At 52.9% G+C, this 23,930-nt stretch overlaps 1 protein-coding gene across 1 annotated transcript in view; it reads left to right on the forward strand.

Annotated features, from left to right (window-relative positions):
* Positions 1-6,588: 6,588 nt before the first annotated feature.
* Positions 6,589-23,930, forward strand: part of PRRX1 (paired related homeobox 1) — a 36,496-nt gene continuing 19,154 nt past the window's right edge. The window contains exon 1 of the mRNA XM_063406659.1: positions 6,589-7,079. Coding sequence (XP_063262729.1) covers positions 6,839-7,079 — 241 coding nt within the window. The 5' untranslated portion in view covers positions 6,589-6,838. The remainder of the gene's footprint in view (positions 7,080-23,930) is intronic.

The following is a 23,930-nucleotide window of genomic DNA, read 5'->3' on the forward strand; positions in this document are numbered from 1 at the left end:
TTCCTTTGGAATTTTTTTCCTCTCTTGCAATATAATACCCACAAATATTTGTGAGTTGTGACTGTGCTCCGAAGGGTTAGTCCTCTTCCAGAAAGGGGGGTGGAGGGAGAAAAGAGTGGTGCCAATTTGTCTGCCCAGACTCTGATTATGGGAGGTGGTGGGGTTTTTTTTCCTTTCCTGCAGGGGAGAGAAACTGGTGGGACGTTTTCTCTCTCCGGAGTTAGGGATATCTGATACCCAGCCCAAGAGCAGTCCAGCAGACTGAACTTTCATCTCCAGCAGCAAGGGATTTAAAATAAAAAACCCAACCAAACCTTGTGGATAAACTTCTTAGTTAAATTTGCAAGAGATCTCGGACTTTCTGCCGGGGAAATTAGGGCCATTTGAAGGTCTGATTGTAGGGAGCAGAGTGTGCACATCGAGAAGGGGGGAGAGAGAGGGATCTCTTGGAGGAAGGAGGTGGTTTCAATACATCTATTTATTTATTTGTGTGCCCTGGGCCCTGCCCTCCTCCCTCCTATCCTGCTATCCAGTGACCCTCGGTGCTGATTAAAGTTCCCGGGTGACCTCTGAGTGCTTTTGTTACCCTGCCTGGTAATAAAACCCCGGTTAAACGGCTGGCTTATCCAAACCCACGGCTCCTTATGCAGCCAGCCCTGGAGCCAGCTCAAGTCTGAGCTCTTGGGAACACGAAGCTTAGCTCTCATTTACCCTGGTGAGCCCTGCTTAGCTGGCCTGGGGCAGGGGGAGTGGCTGGACGTCCTGGTGGCTGTCTCAGTGCCACCAGGTCATAGGGGAATAGGCAACCTGAAAGTGCCACAGCCTGGTTTCTTACCAGGCAGGTAAATCCACTGAAGCCCTCCAAGGTGCTGGAGCAGGCTCAGAGCAATAAACACAGGCATCATCCACCTGTAGGACTGTGCCCTGTGCTCACGAGGCTCACGGCCACTGCAACAAAACTCTGGTGAGGAGGTGTTTGAGCTGATACATCCGTGGTTTCTGGTGGAACCCACGGCTATGGATTGTTGACAGGCCACAGTGTGTGACATGGGCTCCCTCCACCCCAGATGTGGTGCCAGCCCGGGGCCTGAGGCAGGGCTGACAGCCCCATGGCATCTCTGGCACGAAAAAAGCCAAGGGAGGGAAGAGCTAGTTCAGATGCACAACCAGCCAGGCAAGAGACCAGGACATTCCTCATAGCCCCTCTCCCCCTTGGTGGAAAGATTATGGAAAAGGGAAACAGAAAAGCAGTTCTTGCCATTGGCAGCTGGTGAATGTGCCTGTCATCTCTGTTGAAAGCTAGGTGACAGCTGTGGAAGCTCTGTCTTGGAGTCTAAAAACTGAGACTAGTGCAGACAAACTGATAAACAAATTTCCACTCTCTCAGCCCCCTCTTCCACTTGTGTTTTATAAATGACAAGGCGAGGGAAAGGCTCCAGCCCAGACTGGGTCAGAGGAGGTCTGGGCAAGGCAGGTTGGAGCCCTGTTAGTGAAAACCCCAACCCAGGTGCTGCACAGCCAACCCAGCTGCCCCTACTGTGAAAATCAAACCTGTGAGCCTTGGGGGTACTCCCAGAGCTGTCCAGATGGGGCTTGGCAGAAATACCATTCAGTATTAGTTGGCTGCATCGGGCACAGAACTCCCTCCCCAGCCCTTAGCTCAGCCTGCTACAGAGTGCCAGTTCCCCTGAAGGTTCTGTTGCTGTGAGGTGGCTTCATCCCCACCTTAAGTGACACAAAGCTTTCCCTCCTTCCTCCCCCACACATGGCCAGGAGAGATGGCAAAAAAACCCTCAGCTGCTGTCCTGGGGCACCTCCCTTATTACACCCGGTGCACAGCAAAAAAAAATGTAATTGCATGGCCTTGCCCCACATCCACATGGGGCTGGAGCACGTGTGCAAGTGTTCTCCTGCCTCAGGTGCTAAATCTTGTACAGTGTCAATGCTGCAATATTCCTAAAGAAGTTCCCAGAGCCAAGTATTTATCACCCCCATGAACCAGTAACAAGGCACCTTGCTCTGACTGGAGATGTGATAGCACTTCCAGGAATGATTGTGTGTGATGTGAACTCAGCCTCTGGTTCAAAATATTGTGCAGAGGAATAATAAATCTCAGTACTAAATTGCTGCCCCATTTAAGCTTTGATTAGACTCTGATGGTCTGTTCACCCTGAAGCTGCTGGTATTAATCTGCATGGTAAACCCTAATTATAAACTGCTCATGGCATTTCCAGATGACATCAAGATGTTTGGGATTAAAAGAAACCCTGATGTTGAGTTTACAGCTTGGAAGGACTGTAGTCTACCTGATCCCCACAGATGTAATAAGGCACCTCTGTGTGGGGAGGAAAGAAAAAAGGGAGGTTTGGTCCAAGTGTGCAGCAGGAGTTTGTGGGGGACAAGCCTGGCTCCAGACCCCGATAGGTGCACGCACCCCCAAAATGTCCCCCACACCTGTGAAGGGACGTGAGATGCACACACGTGTTCCTGCAGGTGCTCCCTGTCTCCAGCTCCACACAGATCTTAGCCAGCCCTGACTGGAGCAAGTGCAGAAGGGCTGGAGGCCAGGCAGGAAAGGGAACCAGCATGGAGATGACTGGGGGAAAACTTTTCAGGGTGAAAGAATTCTGGTTTGGCTCCACAGCACTGTGGCAACAAGGAGTCCAGCAGTGGGGACATCGCTGGGCTGGGCAGGACATGGGACACTGTGGATGCAGGCTGAGAGGAGCCAGAGGCAGAGATGCTCTGGATCAAAGCTTTCCCCCAAGGAGCTGTGGCTGATGCTTTGGAGTGCAAAGGGGTGAAGGTCTGTGTTGGAGCACTCCCTCTCAAAAGCTGCCATGGACCTAGGAGAGGAGTAAACATCATTTGTGCCCTCCTGCCTTCTGAATCTCCAATCTAAACTACTTGCACCCCATCCAGGCCCTCAGGAGAGCAGAGCTGGAGGGCATTCAGCATGTCTCCAAAGAGCTGGGTGCCTTGCACGGAGCAGGAATAAATGGTGTGTGCATTTTGATCAGGTGTCCTACAGGCTTGTGCAATGCTTTTGTGGCTGCCAGCTCCTGCTCCTCACTGCCCCCCTGCATTATTTTTTCTTTAATTTCTAGGATGAAATACACTTGGCAGATCAAAAAAGGGCCCCAAGACTTTACACACTGCAAATGAAGTAGAGGAGATCCAGAGGACTTTCCCTCACTGAGCAAAATGTTTCTTCACCTGAGTGCCGTGATGAGATCAGCCAGCTGAGGACACACACCTGGGTATCACAGGTTCTTCTGCCTGGTTTCTGTTATTTAAACTCAGGTGGAAGAAAAGATATTAAGGCACCTGAAAGAAGGGGACAATCTATGCTGCTAAAGGTACATGGTGTGGTGGTCAGTGTGGAGGGGTTGGATGTGAGGGCAGAGTAGAAGAGGGCTTGGCTTTCTCACTGCTTTGCACCTTCCTGCATCCCACGAACGCCAGCCCCAAGGGGTTTCAGCTGCCCCGGGGATTTTGCAGCTGCTCATCTGCTCTGGGTGTTTCTTTTTGGTTCCAAGACCTTTGGGAGGCTCTTCAGGTCCTGTTTGGTGTACCTGAAAAGTGTCACCGAGACTGTGGTGCTACAAAGCTGCTGTTCAGACAGACATGAAGGTGAAGGGAATGTTCCTGAGGATTTATAACACACTTGGGCAGCCCACATTTTGGGGCTGGGAGCCACAGGAGCTGCCAGTGCTGATCTTCATGAGAAACTTCAAGAATCAAAAATATTCTCCAGCTAGGGACTTTCTCACTGCCACTGTGATCACTGAAAAATCACTGCTTGTGATTTTCTATGAGAAAAAAAGCAGAAGCAAAACGTTCTGGTCATCTGCAGAGATGAAGATATTTGGGTTTCCCCTGCTTGAAATACAACTAGGGAAGGGAAAATGGGGGAGTTTGTGGTTTCTGCTTCACTTTCTCCCAGTGTTGGACATGATCACAGCATAGGGGAGGTAGGTTTTGAGGCAAGGCTCCAGCTGGTGAGTCTCACTGATGTCCTTCAAAATGATAACCACTTCTGGGAGCAGGAAGGGCTAAACTGGGGTCTGGCTGTGGTGTGAGGCTGGGCCTTTCAGCTGTGGCGGCTTTACCTGGCAGACTTTGGGCTGTTTCAGGACTTTTTTGGGCTTTTTCTTCTTCTCCCTTGGTAGAAGTGGCTCAGCGGCTCCTCCTGCCTGGCTGGGAGTGTGAGCAGAGGGCAACCATTTGCTGGGCAGCTGGGAAAGGGAGGAATGGGGCTGTAGCAGCCTCTGGGCAGGTGCACATTGGAGAGGAAAAGTGGGATGGGAGGATGGGGGGGAAGGAGAGCGACCTGTTCAGCTTGACACCAGAGCAGTGGTGAGACAGAGGAAATAAATGTCTGATCAACTTCTTGATGGCCTGTGGGATGTTAAAAGGGTATCTGCCTTTGCTGCCATGGGCCATCTGTGGCATGAGAGTCCTTCCCAGCCTCAGGATTGTGAGAACTGGAGTATCCTGTCACCCCTGCTTTGGGTTTGATGCTGAGGACAAGCATCATAAACTGAGGTGGCAGTACAGGCCCTATCCCTCATTTCCACATGGTAGGTGTGCCCTGGCATGGGGCCTGTCTGGTCATAACAGAGATAACTGAGAGATAAACTGCAGCCCTGCCGTGCTCTGTGCAGTCTTGAAGGCTGCCCACTGCTCCCAGCCTCCTTCTTCCTGGGACAGACAGAGCTGTCAGAGCTCCCCTTGGATCCAGCTTGTCCCTCCCATGCAGGGACAGAAATCCAGTCATGCTGCAGGAAAGGGGAAGGGTTCAGGGCACATTCAGAACGTGAATCAGGCATCCTTTGTTGGAATTGATCCTGTGGGTGCTGCATGTGAGGGGAGCACCCAGAGCTCACTGCAGGATAAAGCCTCAGCCTTGGAGCTGGGCGCTTCCTCTTTCCAGGGGAAATTCAGGCTGCATTGCCAAACCCAGGGCTGGGAGGGAGCACTGTCTGAAGGATGCACTTTGACATGGGGAGATCTCATCAGGGATGTCAGTGAGGGCATTGCTGGAGGTGCCACAGAGACCTCTTGGTCTGTTTTCTGTGGCTCCTGGACCAAGAGCAGACCCCACTGCCCGTGGAAAGGGATGTTTATGGCTGGGCCCCTGCAACACCCATTTGAAGCAGATCAGGGAGAAAGAGGGTAAATCCCAGCTCACCAAGAGAGGAGGCAGCAGCCAGATACCTGGGAAAGGCAGAGAAAAGGGCATTTTGTGATCAGGGTGTGTACAGGTGACCACCTACCCTGCCTTGCCTGAACCTGGAGAGCCAGGGTACAAGGTGCCAGTGTACAAAAGCCAGCCAGATCCAGCCTCGTACACCCATGTGAAGGCACAACTCCTTCCCCATCCAACATCTGGGTGTGTACCACAGGACATCACACAAATCCTCCCTCAGATGCAGAAAAACTCTCTCTGTGCTGCATGCACAGATGCACCCACAGCATTTTGGGTGTGTGTTCACCCACACGCTTCTGTGCACATGCATGGCTTGCCCCAAAGGTGGTTTTCTTTGCCTTTCCACCCAGCACCCACCAGCTTTGTCTTCCCCCCCAAGCCCCCCAAAATGGGGAGAGCAGAGCTCTGCAGCCCTGCCCCTCTCATTTGGTTCTTTGAGACTGCAAAGGGTAAACTGGGACCAGAGGGAGGGGGGCTGAAAGCAAACTAATGATGAAAATGTCTCCTCCATGCCTGTGCCTTAATTAAATGCATGGAGAGGCTTGGGGAAGCACATCTGTTTTCAATCTGGAGCCCTTTGATGGCATCAAATGTTCTTTCCCCAGATCAGGGGGGATGGAAATTCCGGGCTGGCTGTGGCAGCTCGGAGCCCCGGCTGCAGCCCCGGGGAGCAGCGGCCGCTCCCGGCCCGCGGCTCCGCCAGCCCCGCTGTCCCGGGGCCCTTGTGCCGCACGCACCGAGGGCCACTACCTGTCCCTGGCCACAGGGGCCACCAGGGCCACGACACACTGCGGGGACCTCTTTGCTTGCTGGCCTGAGGAACTCCGACTGCGTCCTCGGTTTTTTGGTTTTGTGGGTTTTTTTTTTTTCCACCCCTTCCGTTCTGTTCTTTTCCCTGTGCTCCCCTTTTGGTCTCTTTCTCTCTGTTCTCTGCTGCACTTTTTCTTCCTCTTTCGCTGTTTTTCCTCCTCCTTTCCTCTCTCCTGTTCGCACTTTCTCTTCCATTACCCTCGGTCACCTTTTCATCTGCATTTCTCATTTTCGCTGTTTCTCTCCTCAGCCCTCCCCTCCAGGTGCAGCGCGGGCCAGCAAGGGGGGCCTGCCCGGCACCCCCCGGGCTCCCCGGGCCGGGGGTTCCCCGGGCCGCCCCCGCGGGTCCCCAGCGAGCGCGGCGCTGCCAGCCCGGCCCCGGTGCCACGTCCCGGCGGGCCCCCGCGGGCCGCCCGCCCCCGGGTGCCCGGAGCCGCCCCCGCCGTTTGAAGTGCGGGGCGGAGGGGAGGGGAGGGCAGCGCAGGGGCGGAGGGAGCGGAGCCGCCGGCAGCGGGGGCGGAGGGACGGGGCGCACCCGCCCCAGCGGCCCCACAGCCGCCCTGCGCCTCTCGGCCGGCGGCAGCTCCCCGCGCCGCCGCCCCGGCGCCCCGAGCCGGCCGCCGCCTCTCCCCTCCGGCATGTTTTAAGCCCGGCCCTGCCCGCTCCCCTTCGGGCTTCCCTTGCCGCCGCCGTCGGGTCCCGTCCCGTCCCGTTCCCCCGCTCCGCTCCGTGCGCGTTCCCCCCTCGGAGGGCCGGGGGGGCGCGGGGGCGGTGGGCGCCGCGGGGGCCGAGGGCAGAAAAGCCCCGCTCGGCACCATGGCGTCCAGCTATGCCCACGCCATGGAGAGGCAGGCCCTGCTGCCCGCCCGCCTCGACGGCCCCGCCGGCCTGGACAATTTACAAGCCAAGAAGAACTTCTCCGTGAGTCACCTGCTGGACCTGGAGGAGGCGGGAGACATGGTGGCTGCCCAGGCGGAGGAGGGCGGCGGCGAGCCCGGCCGGAGCTTGTTGGAGTCCCCCGGGCTGACCAGCGGCAGCGACACCCCGCAGCAGGACAGTAAGTGCGGGGACATCCTCCCCTTCATCTCTCGCCGGGGCAGCCGCGGCGGGCGGTGCCGGCTCCGAGCGGGCTCCGCTGGTGCTTAGCCCGGCTTCCCCCGCTCCCCGAGCCGCCCCTCCCGCCGTGCGGGCAGCCCCGGCGGGGTCGGCACCGCCGGCGTGTGCAGACCCTTGTTTTTCCCTGGGAAAGGGGCGACCTGCCCTTCGCCGCCGCGCCCGTCGGGGCCCGTGCCGTGGCTCCTGCACCCCGTGCAGAACCGGAGAACATCCCGGGGAGCAGAAGCGGGCAGGATCGGGCCCGCGGGTCCGATGCCTGGTCCATCCCTTGCCGGGGTGGGCTGAAAACGGCGCTTGGCTGGACGGGGCGAGGCGCGGTAGGCGCTGAGCCGCCATCCGTCCATCCATCCATCCATCCATCCATCCATCTATCCATCCATCCATTCTATCCTATCCGTCCCACCGTCCCACCGTCCATCCATCCTATCCATCCATCCCATCCCGTCCATCCGCCCGTCCCTCCGGCCCGTCGGACCGGGCACCGGCGCCGTGGGTTGCGGACACCGGGAGGTGCTCGGGATCTGGATGGGGTCCGGATGATTTCCCGATGCCCTGCCGGGAGCGTCGGGGCTCGCAGACAGCCCGGGGGTGCGGCGCGGCTCCCGAGCGGAGCCTTAGGTTCGCTCTGCCCCGGTTCTGCCCGGCCCAGACGCGGCGGGCAGGGCGGGACAGCGGGGCCGTCCCCGAACCGCGAGTCCCGCAGCTCCAGCTCCGGAGCTCGAGCAGCCGCGGAGCAGCCGCGGGCAGCGCGGTGGGCGCCGGCTTGCGCGGCGCTTTCCGAGCGCCGGGTGTTGTTTTGCAAGGGCAGCGCTGTCAGAAAGGCTGAGGGGGTGTGCGGGGTCAGTAACCCTCCTTTACCCGCTCTCTGCTAAAATAATCACATCCCCGGCCGCGGGGACTGGCCGGGAGTTCCGGGGGTCCGGGCTGGCCGCGGCTGCGGACACGGGCTCGCTTCCGAGGGAGCTTCCCGGCGAAAAACGGGGGAAAAAACAACAAAACGAAACGAGAAGCGAACGAAAATTGCCAACTGCAATTTTCGTTCGCTTTTCGATTTTTTGTTGGTGTAGTCTTTTGGTTGTTTTGTTATGTTTTTTTTTTTTTTTTCCCGGGAGCCGCCTCCGACCCTCTTTTTCCCCGTGGATCCGACGTAGTTTTCTCGGTATTCCGAAGGAAACCGAGCCGGGGTAGGAGGAAACTTTCCCCAAAGCAGCCGCTCCTTGCAGAAGCGCCCGTGGGACCCCCGAGCTCGGCCCGCCGGGTGCGTTCGGGAGCATCCTCCGGGAGCGCGGTCCGGAACGGAGCGAGCGGAGCGGCTCCTGTGCCCCTGAGAGCCGGGCCGACCGCCGCTGAGACACGGCTTAAAAGTATTGCCTTTCTCAGGACCCGAAAAACCACCATTTCTGGCTCCAAAGGTGTGTATTTTAGCACGGAAAACAGCGATTGCGGCTGCCCCCGATCCAGCTCCTTGTGCCGCTGGAGAATCCCCAAGATAACAAACGCAGACAACGTTTATTTCACTTCTGCTCCGTACCCAATTTAGTTTATCATATTTTATTTGAATTTACTCCTGATGTTGCCCCTTGCTAACTGCGAGCTCGGTCAGCGTGGAAAGGGGGAACTGCGTTTCACCAATACTCACCTTGCTCCTAAGGGCATGAAAAGAACCCCCCAAAAAGCAGTCCAGGGGCTTGTTCTGTAGCCAGCACTGCTGAGCAGGGACCAAACTACAGCTCTGATTAATTTATAAATTCTCTACACACTGTACAAGTTTTAATACCGTTGCAGTGAATTAGAAAGTTTTAGAATTCTAAAGTAAGCAACGACCAAAAATTAAAAAAAAAAATAAATAAAAAGAGGGAGGAATAAATTCTCCCGGATTTATTGGGCAGAGCTGTCATCTGGGCTTTCTGGCTCTCTCGTGGATGCATTTAGCACATCCCGGGAGTCTCCGTGCCTCAGTTTCCCTACCTGCTGCATGTGTTCTGTGAAGTGTTATGCAATCCATGCAGGAGAAGGACTGTGCTGGAGCTAGGAAGTGCAACAGAGCTTTGAGCTCTTCTCGGTGAAAAACGAGAGCTGGTTCAGTGAAAAAGCTAATACTGGGTTATTCTGCATGTTTTTAAGTGAGAAAAGGTAAAAGCTGTTTGAAGAAACTGTGGATTTCTCAAGCATACTAAAAATGTTCTTCCAACCTGAAGAACAGCTGAAAATCAGCTGGTCTGCCACTGATTTCTGTCCCAAACTGAAGGGAAAAACCAAATTATTTGTGCTGTTTTTGTAAATAAAAATTAAGAGTCGTTTGATGCAGAAAAGACAAAAGGTTTTATTTGGACGTTTGAGATTGAAGGAAATATTTCACCACTGTTTTATCTAACAGAGGTTCAGGATAAAACACTTCTCTTATTAAAAAGAAAAGCTGGGAGTAGCTGTGATTGCAATATTTACAGGGAGAGCTGTCTGTGGGTTGAGGAGCTGAGTTCTCAGCAGTGCTGCAGAGTTGTCATTCTTCCCGACTTCAGTCTGAAGCTCTGAACACCTCACCCTAAATGCTGATAAACATCAGGGCAAAGCTCCCTGCCTCTGCTGCTTAGCTGGGAAGGCTTTGCAGTAGGAGTTCCAATTTGTCACAAAATAACCTGCTAAGATAAAACCAACTCTTCCTGTGGTAGCACAACTTTCACTAACTCTGGCTAAAGCTTGGATGAAAATGCAGGTCCCAGCTCAGCTGAGGGGATCCCCCAAGCTTCCTAGAAAAGGCAATGAGCTTTTGTGCCCTTTGAGGGTGACAGAAACCTGTCACTTGCCTGAGGGTTCACAGAGCTTGTGGCTCTGGGGTAATTCTCAATTGTTTGGATTTTTTCAGATGGGTATTTTTGACTTCTGCTTTTTTTTTTTTTTTTTTTTTTCTGGTTGATTTGTTTGACACTCACTGTTGATGGTTCATAAAATGGTGTGGAGAAAGCATGAACAGCAAAAGAAAAATTGTTACGCTGGGATTTCTTTTGTAAGGAGTGAATAAACGGTGCTTCAGTCCATTACATGCTCAAGTTCTGTGTTTTGGGTTTTTGCTGTCCTTTAATCCCTCTGCAGTATAGAAGTGCTGGCAGTCAGGGGGCTGATTCACAATTAAAGCTGGGCACAGGCTGCCTGAGTCCCCCCATGATTTTTTTTCTGTCCCGTTGAGCATCGTGACCCCTCAGTACTGCTGCTCCTTCTCAAGGAAATCCCAGAAACCCTGCTGGGACAAGGTGAGCGAGTTCCTCTGCTCGTGCAGGTCCAGCAGAGCACCCGTGTGGCTTCAGCCCCTCTGCCCTGGCAGCAGCCTGGGGAAGGGCTTTCTCACCTCCTCGCTGTTGGGTGGTGGGGCTCATCACTCCAGGGTTTTGCACAGGTCAGGGAGAGGCGTTATTTCAGGAAAGGACTGACACGGGCAGGGAGGGCTGAGGGTGGCTGCTCACTGCAGCAGGGTGTGGAGGCAGCTCGGGGTGCCGCCAGTCCCAGACTGGAAGGATGAGCTGGGGCAGAGATCTCTCCCTTGCTGCCTGGGCTCAGACCCTCTGACTGCTGTTGCTGGCTGTGTGAAACAGGATCCTGAGCCGGAGGACTTTGAGTCTGCTCCCACACGGCTGTTCATTTTGCCTTAATTGCCTTTTTTTAATCAGAAGAAGTGAGGTTGCTGCAGGAGTTAAAGAGTGTGTCTAAGCACAGAATTGTCTGTGCTCCCGTGCCTCCCTATCCTTCACAAAAAAATTAAAAAACCGCCTTCGTAAGAAGAGGTGGAAAAGCTCTGCCACTGCTTGGAAGTGTGGAAAACAATTCCTTGGGCTGCTGAGTTGCTGGGGATGAAGGCGAGAAGAAGCGCCTGGGACAGCTGCAGGGTTTTCTTTGCAAACCTTTGCGTTATCTTGGAGTATTAAACATCTCTTCTGTTAGTAAATCACAGCCCTTATTCCCAGAAGTGCTGAGTCCATAGACAGGGGATGTACAACCAATAGACAGAGGAGAGCAAAACTGATTAAACCTAGGAGTTTTCTCGCTGTCTTGTCGTGCTTATGGACAGAGTCTTTGGGCAGCAGCTGCTGCTGGTGTGCACAGGTTACACCGCGCTGAGCCGGGGAAAGCGGCCGGCGCCTCGATCCCCACGGCAGCGCCGAATCTTCCTCACAGCAACCTTCCAGAGTTCTCCTCTTCCAGAAACCAATGTAGGAAAAGCCAGGATCAGATCTTTATTATTTTCAGGGCGCTTGTTGTAAATTATCTGTGTGAAAAGCGCAGTTCTTTGTCAGGAAAACCTCCGCGCGTGCCGGTTTTACTGCGCGCGTCCTCAAGGCTTTGAGGAGAGTTCGCTTGGCTAAGGGTTGGGTAACAGATAACTAACACCAAGCAGTTGTTAGAAGTTTGATTAACTCCTTTGCATTCGTGTTCCTCGGGCATATCTACCTAACTTTGGCCTCAGGATGGCAGATGCGTGGTTATTGCAGCGAGTATCGCGGTGTCAGATATTTCTCTTACATCCCTGAATCCTGCAGCTTGAAGTGGGAAAGTGTTTTGTGTTTGTTACATAGATTTCTGCAGCTTCTGGACAAAGACAGAAGATGGAAATGTGGCTCTGCCACATATCTGGAGTCTTAAACAAAAAACTGCACACAGAAATAAACGAAAGCTTCAAGGTACTGTTATTAACAAAGCAAAAAGAGCCATGTGAATTTAGAGGAGGGAGCTGGCTCTGTTTGTGAGTGCTTTTCGTTTTGATGGGTGAAAAGAAACTTCTATTTGTTTGTGAATTTCACTCTCTTTTTGATCGTAATCAGTTTTGCTTCCTGGTTCTCATGGTCTCATAATTTGCTGATGGTATTTGTGTTTTCAATCCATCCACTCAGAGCTTCCAACTTTTTAATTTGAAAAAGATTTTGCCGAAGGTTTTTACTTTCCCTCCTTCCCCCTTAAAGTAATGAAAACATTTCCATGAAAATTAGATTTTGAAATCTCTCATAAAACTGAAAGGTTTGGTCTAAACTGCTCGAACGCTTTTAATGAACATCAGCTTTCTGTCATGTGCACCAAGTTTCCACTGCTAGCCGCTTTATTTTCCATCTTTGTGATGATGTATAAAGCAGTGATCGCATGGGAAAATATTATCTCAGGGTTAATTTGTGCAGGCCTTACTCACACGACTTGCTGCATGCGATTCAATGGACCACTTATGTGTGTGCCAGTTGATGAGTATTAGTGTTTGAAGCCTTGACCAGCAGCCTTGACTCATGTAAAAAATGTCTTTTTCTTTTTTCGGGGTGTTTTTGTGCGGGCATGGAACAGTTTTGCTGTCTGCAGTCAGGAGCTCGATCCTTTCGCCTCTCGGCAGAGGTGCAGGATCAAAATCTGTGACATGAGGAAGTGTGAAAGGAAAAGAGCAGGAGCATGGACAGAGCATAAGCAGAGCTGGAGAGAGAGAGTTGGATGTTTGACACAGCAGACACAGAATTACTGGACTGTAATTCCTTCAAGGATGTATTTTTATTTTTCCCCCCGGTAACCGAGTTGACTCCCATGGCTTTTTGACATCACCAGAGTGACTTGATGGGATTATAGGTGTTTATTCCTGGTTGCGAGTTGTTTATGATATATTTAATCGTTTTTGAAACCCATATTAAGTAGCCCTGAGGGAGCTGTGTTCCTGCTGGGCCTCTGTTGCATAATGAAGTACATCACGAATATTTACCAAGTGTCACAGTATTCCAGACTTGGGCCTCTGTTTCTGGGCAGGATGAATCACTGCACTGCTGGTTCCACACCCTGCTCGCCTTTCCTGAAGGAGGCTTGGATTTTGGGGCGGATTATGGAGATTTGAAGGGAGAATCATCACAGTCTGGCTGGAGGAGCAGTTGTCCACGGCTCTGATGTCTGAACTGTCCCCTTGGCTTTACATGCAGGGTACAGAAAGGCTTCAGCTTCTGTGTGGCTGGTGGAGCAGGTTGTAGGTCTGGTTCCCCCAAGAAAAACCTGTTGTTTGGTCACTACATGTGGGAAACATCTTCAGAACCCGCTGGCTGCCCTGGTGGGAGAGCAAACAGCTCGAAGGAGGGGTGAAATCCCTGTGGGTTTTATGGCAGCAGTGCCTCCTCCTGAGAGGGAGATGCAGCACAAATCCAACTTCTAACTACCCACTGGAAGTCTCTGTGGAGGCTCTGTGTTACAGACTGTCAGTGGAAACTCTGACACTCACGGGTGTAGATGTAGGTGCCACCAGCACATAGAGGGATTTGTCCTTTGTTGCCCGGTGTTGGGACAGTTTTCCCATTGTACAGGGCCAGCACAGCTCCAAAAGCTCCTCAGCACCTCCGAGGCTTTTCAGCTATGATTGGTTTTAGGGAATTCCATAATGGTTTGGGTTGGAAGGGCCTTAAAGGTCATCCAGTTCCAACCCTGACACCTTCCACTATCCTAGGGTGCTCCCAGCCCTGTGTAGCCTGGCGGTGAACACTTCCAGAGATCCAGGGACAGCCACAGCTTCTCTGTGCCTCTCTTCCCCACCCTCCCAGGGAAGAATTCAGTCCATTTTATTCCTTAGCTGGAGATAATTTGAAGTTTTTCACAGCTCTGCTCACCTCTGCATTGGAAGTGTAGGTTTGCCCTGTGTTTCCTGCACTGTTCCTGGTGGTCCCAGCTGATGTCTGTGTGTAGCTCTGGAGGATGCTGTGAGGTGGGGCAGGGAGCCCAGCAGAGCTGCACTGCCTCTCTGCTGGCACTTTGGGGGCATCACTTAACGAGAAGTTTCTTCCAAGTGAGAATGTCTGGAGGTTCTGGTTGAGAAGGGAAGGGAGCAGTGGTGCCGAAGCTGAGGGCCACCTCCTGCAGTGGAAAGCCTGGCATCTGCAAGGATGAGTCTGTGAAGGCCAGGAGGGAAGAGAGGCTGATGAGCAAGCCAGGCAGCATCTATTTCAGCTTACATAGCGTTCTGGGCTCCTCTCTCACCTCCAGAGGCCGAGAAAAGGTTACACCGCTGTTTAAAGCACTGTCCCAGACAGTCTGGATTTCAGACGTGCCCGTATGAAGTGAACATTTGCCTGGGGGTGGCAGCCCAGGACATCCTGGTGCCTCGTGTTCCTGGAAGGGAAGGTTAGAGCAGAGGCAGAGGGAGCCAGCTGCGCTCTTAACAAATCACTACATCCTATTGCAGCATCCAGTTCATATTCCACCCAAATTTTCCCCCATTCTGGCTAAAGAAATTTTCCTACAGGAGAAACTCCAGCCAGTCAGCAAGACTGCTGGGCAGGGCAAAGATCCAAAGAGACGCTCAAGATCTGGCTGGGACCCTCTCCATGCCTTGATGAGCTGCTCAGGCAGCAAAACCGCTTTTGCACCGAGAGCTGGAACTCATCAGGAGCTTGGGGACCCTGCTTCCTGCTCTGAGCCCGCCAGCGGAGGAACTTCTGCTGTGGCCTCCTTGACCAAAGCAAAATCAAAGTTACCCCTGGTGCTGCCAGTCTGGGGCAAGAGGGAGTTGCCAGCAGCAGCTGCTGAGCGGGCAGGCTTGGAAAAGGCAAATGGAGTCAGGCTCTGGAGGGAGCAGCAGGGCACTGGTATCAAAGCGGGGTGCCTGGTGCTGGTGGAGACAGGGTGGGTGGCTGCAGAAGGCAGCGTCCAAGTAGCTTCCAGCCCTCTCAGTGGAGGTGCTGGAGCAGTGGAGGTTGAGTAGGTTTGGAGCTCATGGGGGCCTGGAGCAGTCTCTGCTCTGGGTTTGCTGCTTGTGGCTGCCGAGTGAGCGGTGGGAGAGCTGGGCTGAGCTGCAGCTGGTGTCCCCGCAAGGCCCTCAAGACCTGCTCAGTGCCTCTGGAAATCATCTTCTTTTTTTGGAAGTGTCACTAATACAATCCACATTTGTTTAAAAAAAAAGAGAAGGGGATGCTTGCAGCTTTCAAAGAGCTGTCACTTCTCCCCGTGTCAGCTCAGCAGCGTCGGGGCTCTGTGGGGGTGGACTGGACTTAAAAGGGAAAAGCGCCTGAGCAGTAAGAGTGCAGACAGAGTGTTAATGCTCTGGGCCTGCTGCTGCAAAGGGCTGGCCTTGCTGGGGGCTCTGCAGGCAGCTCCTGTCCCCACCATGCCGGGGCTGGTTTCCCTAAAGCTTTACCAGCACTGTCCCTACCTTGCGGCCCCAAGTGCCGGCAGTGCCGCGCTGATTCTCCTGCCAGCAGCCTCACCTTCTCCCCTGCGTGGAAGGCACAGAGCAGAGGTTTGTGAGTCCAGCACAGAGTTCCTGCTTGGGGTGGGTGGTTCCTGTGCTGGAGAAAGCTGGAGACCAGGCTGTGTCCCAGGGAGGGCTGGCTGCAGGCACGGGCTGGTAGCGCTGCCTGTCCGGTGCTGAGCACTTGAGCTTGCCAGAGCAAATGCGTTGATGCTTCTGCACTGAGGGAGAGGAATAAAGCTCTCCAGAGCAGCCCAGAGCCAAGCTCTGCATCCTGCTGCCTTTGCTGTGACTGCTGGTGGGCCTCTGTCCGTGTGTCTCCACGGGAGCTGAGGTGCTGGTGGAAGCACAGTGTGGATTTGGTGCACACACACAGGGCAGCCCCTGGAGGAGGGCTCCGTGTGTTCCCCAGGCAGTGAGGGCCACTCCACTTGGGAGAAATGCAGGGCAGGGTTTTGTGGTCAGGTCTGTGCTGGTGCTGGGAGCAGCCTACCCAGAAAAGGCTTGCACCCGAAATCTCATTTGGAAGAGAAGGGCTTTTCTTCCTCCAGACATCACACCAGATGACCCAGCCTGTCTTTTGTTGCTCAAACACGCCTTTCTGTATTGGCCACAGAATCCTGAGGTCTGTTTTTCTGTGCACTCACTGCCATAACTTGACCAGGATCACCTTGCCATGCCTGGGTTTTCCTACCAGTATAACTGGGTACAACCCTGGGCCTTCATTGGGGGCTTTGGAATCTTCTGGCTGTAAGTGTTATGTAAGAGCTTGGCTTAAACAGCAATTTGGGAAGATTCTCCTCCTTCTGCACCATCCCCAATAGTTTGAAATAGCAAACTGCTATTTCATCTGCTTGTCTTTGTGGAGTTGGCATTGAGAATATCCCCTTCCATGACCTGGAGCCACCTCAGCAAGGTTTGTTCCTGCAGGGAGCCCACCTGATGCTCCTGAGTGCACTCCACGTCCTTGGGGCGAGAGCTGTTTGCTGTGTGAGCCCACCATGGGCTGAAACAGTTTTCAGGGGCAGATTTTTGCACGTGGATGTGAATCTCCTGAACATCTTGAGGTGCCTGGGCTCTCCACGAGCCCAGAGGATGCAGGGGGCAGCACGTGCCCATCAGCTGGAAGGTCCCCGGAGCATTTGGTGGCAGGCAGTGAAATTCCCAGCGGCTGGCTGGGATGGTCACGCTCTTTTTCTTGGCTGTAGCCTGCTCTTGAATGTTTGGCCAAAAAAGATGGTTTGTTTCATTTGGAAAACTTCTGATACGTGTCATGGAAACTAGGAGGGCTGCTCAGGAATAAGTGCTTGCAGCACTGTGCTTGTTTGTGAGTTGTTTTTCATTGTTTCTCCTCAAATTTTTTTTAATCAACTAATCAGGAAAAAGAAACAATCACCTGTGATTTAGGAGAGGGATCTCTCACTGTAAATAATAAATTAGTGTCAGGAGACCAGGCAGACAGAATGGTTGATGAATATCCTGCAGGCTGAAAGTTGTTTATCAAGCCTGTTTGAAGACTTATGACTAACAAGCTCATTTACAGAGCTTGGAGTCTGTTCATGAACCGTTCTCCAGCTGGGAGGATGTGGGAATCATCAGAAAATGTATTCACAAGTTACTCGATCATTTAAAAAAACGATCAAACAAACAAAGACTGGTTTTTGGAAGGGAACTGTAAATTCCTCCTTCCCCCCCACTGGGTTTTCTGAGGCATTCCCGTTAGGAAAATGCGGGGCCTGGAGAAGAATGCAGAGCCCCACTAATGACCTATTTTGGTGCTAACCCTCCTGCTCAGTGCCCTGCCACCAGCCAAGCCCTGCAGCTGCAGGAGAGCTGCTCCCCACGGGAGCCCTGGCCACGGGGCCGGCGGGATGGATCCGTCTCGTCTCCTCCAGTGATTCCCAGCAGAGAAATTTGGCTTGCTGGGGGAGGAGGCTGCCCGTGCTCCTCTGGTGAGATCACGGAGATTTCCCCACATCACAGGGCAGTTTCTGAGTGGTGCCCTGGAAGGGAGGGCAGCACGGGATCTGCTGGTGTCAAGTGCCAGTTGGAGCGCTGTGGATCCATGCCTTTTGCAAATCTGCTTGCCTGGCCTTGGACCAGCTCTCCTGCTCAATGCAGAACTCCACACCTTTAGGAGAGGCAGATGTTTTCCACCCCAGCCTGTCCTACAGCTTTGCCTCCTTAGTGGGGCGTCCCCTCACTGTGCTGCTCCAGGTGGGCTCTGTTTGGGCAAGCTGTGGGTCAAGGAAGATGCAAACTGAGACAAAAAAGGTCCAGAGAAGAGGTAAAGAGAGCTCCAGCTCCAGCTTAGAAGGAAAGAAGAGGTGCTCAGGCTCAAGTATAAACTGGTTTCCAAGGCCACCTACTGCCATTGCAGATGTAAGTGAGGCAGCAGGGAAACCCTCCCAGGTCTAGAGAGGAAAAGGAAACCTTGGAAGAGATTTCCTTGGAAGGAAACCTTTTGAGACTTCAGTCACAGATCTGATGGAGACAAATGTGTCAAGGAACAAACAGTGTAGAGCTCATCCTGCCTTGGGAAAGGGAATCTTCCCAAGGTTCAGTGGCTCTGTGACTTTAGTGGGAACTTGTTTAATCCTGAGTTTCATCTGTCCTGGCCAGAACAATGGCGCTGCATCTGAATTTCCCCCACATCCCAGCAAGTAGCTGTGCTGTGTTCAGCTGGGATGCCTGTGGGGCAAGAGGCACCCATGGAGCTGAGGGAAAGTGTGTGGATGAGGAAGGGTCACAGTCACTGGATGGAAGGATGGAAAAGAAAAAATAGGATGTGATTAGCAGGAAAACTACCCCAGAGAGCTGCCCTTCATCAGTCTGGGCAGGTTCATCTTTGCCTTTATGTATTTTGTGTGTTCCTCTGACCAGAGAGAGCCCATGTCTGGAGGAGGTTAGAGCCAGCAAATGAAGGGGATGCCTTGTTCTGGGAGGGTTGAAGAACTCTGTGGGGATGGGTGCTGAATCCTGGTTTTCTTGCTTTTTGATGCCCAGCTCCCTGTTCTCCCTGCCTCTCTTGCTACCCCCATGGTGCTGCTCTCCAGGAATCCTCAGAGGGACTTTGCTCTCTGCTCTGCTTTCCTGATCTCCACTCCTGAGTGGGAGCACTGTGGATTGGGTGAGGAATCGCTGTCCCTTTCAGGCCATGCAGTGGGAAGGGTTCATCCAGACACTTGTGGCGATGGATTGGAATCCACATTTCTGGGACTTTCTAGGTAGGAGTCTTTCTTCCCCCTGCCTTTAATCCATCAGAGAAAGGTGGAATGAGAGCCAATGGCTGGGAGCAAAAGCCTGACATGCATTCAGAGGAGGTAGGAAATGCATTTTTTAGCCGTGAGATGCTGTGTAATCACTAGAAATAACTCCAAAGGAGAGCGCTGGCTGCTGCATCCATGAATGTCTGGAAGCCCTTTTGGAAGAGCAGCCTTTGTCAGCCGTGAGTTATTGGTCTCACTGGTGGGGTGACTGGGGAAATGCTGTGGCTGAGCCTCACACAGAAACTGAGGAGCTCGGCTCTGGCCGAGGGACGGAGGATGTGCTGCACAGTCCGATGTCAGGGATGTTCCTGCCAGGAAATCAGAGCACAGGACCAGATGGGGAACACAGATCCGCTTGGTACGAGTCTGTTTACAGGTTTGAACCAAAACATAGCGAGAAACACAACAGGAAAGCAATGTCCTCATCGCTGATCATCACTCAGGCCCTTATGTGAACCAGCTGCCACACGTCTGTGGGACAATCCCCTCTCCAAAATCCCACTGTCGGGAATAACAGAGATAGGAACGCCTCTGCAGAACCATGAATGGCAAACATCAGCCATGGGAATAGCCCAACTCTCTCTTGTATTTCAGAACCTCCTCAGAGTTTACTGCAGCTCTGAAGGCAACAGGCTGTTGTGTGATTTTTGCTATTTCTGGCCAGGCTCTGAGTGAGCAGTGTCTCCTGTAACTGCAGCCCTGCCAGCTTCAGGTAACATGAGGAAAACAGGGAGAGCTGCAAATCTAACCAGTGGTGGGAAGAGGGATAAGTGTGCTCAGCATCTTTGTGGGACAGAGCATCTCTGAAGTGTGGGGTGAGCTCCCTGGGGAGGTCAGAGGTGCTCTGCAGGGCTGGCACCAGGGGAAGGGAGCAGAAGGGTTTGCAGGAGGGCTGGGATGATCAGAGCACTCCTCCATCCCCTGCGTCTGCACTCTGCTGCGCGTTCAGTTGTCACCAGCAGGGAAAGAGCTGCTACATCAGGAGTGCCCAAAGAGCAGGAGAAGGGCAGCTCTTCCAGGAAGGTTCATAAAACAAAGCTCTCATGGCTGGTTCTCTGCTCCAGCACTGAGCCCATGGCCATGGGAGCCTTTCCCACCTTGCTGGGGTGGTCGTTTCCCAGCACCGGTGCTCGGTGTTTGTGGACATGTGGTCATGGATGTGCTGCTGGCCAAGGAGGATGGAGTCATGGAGCTTTCCAAATGTGCTCTGTTCCTAGAAGGGACATTGAGTAAAAAGTGTGCCGAGAAATGGTTTGGCAAGCGGTTTGGTTTGGAGGAATTACGCTTTCCTTTGGTATGATTAATAACGGGGATGTGGGGAAAAGATCAAAATAATCAAACTGCTTTAAAAACTTTGCTGGGCTGAGCCACGTTCAAAACTCAGTCTGGGTGTGAAAATTCAGGTGGTCTCTGAATTTGTCCCAGATGCTCCAGGCAGGATTCAAGCTTCTGAATCAATCCTGGTGCCTCCCTAAGCACAAGAAACCTGCCCCGGGTAGAGCCGTGGCTGCATCTCGGGGGTGTTTGGTGTCATCGTGTGGTGCCCAAGTGCATCTTGTCATGTGTCACAGCTGGGAGAATCCTGTCTGTGCTGCACAGACCATCCCTGGAGATCACCACCAGCTTTGCCCGGGTCCTTCTGAAAACGTGGTTATTCACCTTGATGATCAGGAGGTACTACAAGGCAGGAATGGAAATAGGATCATCCTTAACTCTCTGTGACGTGGATGGATTTTACTTCAGCATATGCACTGGCTGTTAATTCTGGGGATCTTCTTTGTAAAGAGAAAAATTCCTGCACACTGATGTGCAAGAGAGAGGCAAGTACCTCCTGGGGAAGATGCCCACCCTGACCCGAACCAGTCCTGTTACTTATTTTGAAGGAGTTGTTGAGATGATGCTCAGCCCGCTGGATCAGGGATGTTGTCATTAGCTGACAGCAGAAGCTGCTGGGGAAGCAGCAGTGGTCTTTCCTCTAACAGTGTTGACAGTCACAAGAGCCAAAGACAAGGGGACCTTCCTACCTAAAAATGCAGCCTGGCACTTCTCAAGTGAATTGCTTCTGTGTTAAGAAATGCTGATCCTGTTCAACTGCAGCAGGCAGAGAACTTCTGTCAGTCTGGCTGGATAGGGGAAGCCTTCTCCAAATTAAAGCAATTATGGAGAAAGGAGATGCTTTGGATAAATACTTTATTTCATTTTAAAACTTTGGAGAAATAAAAATTTTAGATAAATACTTTGTTTCATTTAAAAACAACACCTATGTTGCAGGAGAGGAAAAAAAAAAAGAGAGAGAGAGATTTTATAAGCCTCGAAAAGGCAGGTTGTCTCTTAGTTTGAGATCTCTTTTTTTCTCCCGGAGTTTGCATAGTAGAACTTTCCGAAGTCCTGAAGAAGTCAGTTCTGAACAGGCTTTTAAAACAGAGATCGGTTGGTGCCAGTGCCCGGTGTGCCGGGGGCAGGGATGGTGCTGCGGGATGGGGATTTGGGGAGATGCAGAGGGGCTTTTCTGTTATTGTGGTGCCATCTGCTGGTCCCAGCCCACGGGAAGCTCTGTGGCAGGGGGAATGGCCAGGAGCGGGGCTGCCTTCCCTCCCTGCAGGGCACACAGATGCAGCCGGTGCTGTGCTCCCCATCGTCTCCATCTCTGCTTTCCCCATGATTAATGGTTAAAAACACCAAAATCTGGAGCTCGGTCTGCCAGGCAGCTCTTCCAGCTCTGGTCTTACCAGGAAGGTGAGGGGAGGTTACATGAAGCTGGTGGTGGGTGGCAATGCTGTCCCTGCCACTGTGCACCTCCAGGGATGCCCATGGAGCAGCCTGGGCTGGGCTCTGCTGGGATGTTCCTTTGTTTTGTTAGAGCAGCAGTGTGAGACTCTGTGTTGTTGTGTCTTCTAAAAGCTTGGGCTCACCCAGCTCTTTGGTCTTTGCTGCTGGCATTAATAATCCTCTTTCCTTTTACCGAGCCACCAGGATTTTAAAAAAATAATGGGAACTGAATTATCTTCACAGTTTCTGTTCAAATGGTCAAAACATGGTTGAAATTGGCCAGTTCCTCAAAAACTGCCAGATCAGAGGCGAAGAGCCAGTTGGAACCAGCTGGGAGAGCCGGGCCGCCCTTCTGGAAGGCACCTCGAGGGATTTGGGGTTTGAGGACACCGTCTCCTCCTTGAGCACCCAGCTCCTGTGGGGGCTACCGTGAGCTCTGCCCGTGGCTTCTCCTCCATCGCTGCCTCTCTCCTGCTGGCCAGCGTTCCAGGCTGGCTTTGCTGTCCGTGTGGCACGTCCCTGAGGAGAGGATGTCCTGCACGTCCCTAAGGAGAGGATGTCCTCTCTGTTGTGGCTGCTTCAAAGGGCTGAGGCCTGTCCTCGACTCGCTCTGCTGCAGCGTGGCAAGCTGGGCTTGGAGCAAGGCACAGCTGGCCTCGAGCTCAGCCAGCACAGGGAGCGAGGAGGACGGGCAGCCAGGGGTGAGGAACACATCTTTGATGGGGTTTTTCAACCACTTTTCTTTCTTTTTTTATTTTGCAGTTTAAAGGCAAGACCCACAGCAGGAGTGCTCATGGCTCAGGAGCAGCATCTCTGAGGCATTTCCCCTCCTGCAACCCCTTTGGTTGCTATCAGTAGCAACTTTTAAAGAGTTTGGGTTTCAAGCCTTTGACATTGGTTTCCTTATTTCCTCTATTTCCTTATTTCCTCTAATGATTTGGGAGAAGTCAAAGCCCTTTCTGTGTGAAAACTGGAAGCATGGGGAGTAGGTGAAAGTGGGAAAGGCTGGTCCTCAGTAACCAGGGTTGCCTGGTGGGACAGGAGACCCCAAAGCTGTCCGGGCAGTTGCAGGGATTTGGGGTTGTTTTGGGGCAGCCTGGCCTGTTTCAGGCAGTGCTGGTGGAGCTGTGGGGCAGATCTGTGATTAGGGTGGCCCTGGGCCCCTTCTCTCCAGGCGTGGCTCTGGGGCAGTGCAGCAGCAGGGCTCCCAAGGCAGTGAGGATGGCATGCCTGATTTTGGCCATAGGCTGGCAGGTGAGCAGCAAAGGGCATAACCCATGCCCAGGACTGAGAGTTTTGGTGTTTTACCACCTCTCTGCCCAGATGGTAGATTCCATAAAACTGCCAGAGCAGCTGAGAAACAAATGCCTGACCACCAGAAGAGGTTTGTGGGAGAAATCTGTAGTTTGCATCACAGCCCGGGCTCAGCAAGCAAGAGGACTTGAAGTCAGCTGTGCATAAATGATAATCTTTGGGAGTGCTTTAGCTCCCCTGAGCAGAGTCCCGTTAGCCAGAACGAAATGTAATATTTGTTTTAGTAACTCATCCATTCTTCATCGGGGATGAGTTTTCCAGCTTAAAAGGAGATTTTCATCTCCAGCTCCTGTAATGCTTCTAACGCTGGGACTTGATTTGGTTGAAATACGACTTTGCATGGAGACTTGGGGTTTTCTTCCTGTTGGTTTTGATTCAGGAAGGTGTCCCTGTTCATCGGGGGGCACTTGCAGTGCCTGCTGAGTAGCAGCAGTGTCCCAGCTGGGAGCGGGCCGTGCCTCAGCAGAGCCAGCCCGCAGCAGCGGGTGACCATGGCTCGATGCACTCCTTCCCGTCAGGGCTGGGAAATGGGACACCATTCCGGGACACTCAGCTGGTGATGTTGGCTTGGTCTCCCTGCCAGTCGCTGTGTAAGGAGAGTAAATTTAAAAGGCCTTTTTATTTTTTTCCCTGGAGGACTCCAGGCTCTGCCCTGTGGAAATTGCGATCCGACTTGTAGACCGGGAAGTGGCTGAAATTTTCCTGTGTATTTCCCCAAGTTGGGCATTTCAGCCTTCAGTTCTGTACCTGACTGTGAGTGGCTAGAGCAACACCTGGCTCTGCAGGTGGGTTTAGCTGACTCACTTCAGCTTTTAAAATGCAACAAATGACTACAGACAGGCCATTACTACCAGGATGCCAGCTTTTGCCTGGTTCACTAAAGAGTGCCCAGAGCCTTTATGGCTGTCACCTCCTGCCTGAATGTGCCATAGCACCACAGCAAGAGCAAAGCCCAGTCTCAGCATTGCTGTGACTCCTTGAAGGACCGTGGCTTTTAATTATCCGTTTTATTTTTATTTTAGGCTTCAGATTCTGGGGTCGTGTTAAAACCTGGGATGAAAAAAGCACAACTCCATCAGTGCGTGTGCGGCAGAAGGATGAGACGCAGCCAGCTTTAAGGTTAAAAAAGAGCAGGGAGGGCAGTGAGAGAAGGCACAGCCGGTCTGGAGCCAGTGTCTATGCTGATCTCCAGCAGGGGCAGTAGCACAGCTCTCGGGGATCCAGCTTAGGATGCCTAAATATTTAGGTTGGTCCTGCT

Source organism: Prinia subflava, chromosome 10 (assembly GCF_021018805.1).
Source record: "Prinia subflava isolate CZ2003 ecotype Zambia chromosome 10, Cam_Psub_1.2, whole genome shotgun sequence".
NCBI lineage: Eukaryota > Metazoa > Chordata > Aves > Passeriformes > Cisticolidae > Prinia > Prinia subflava.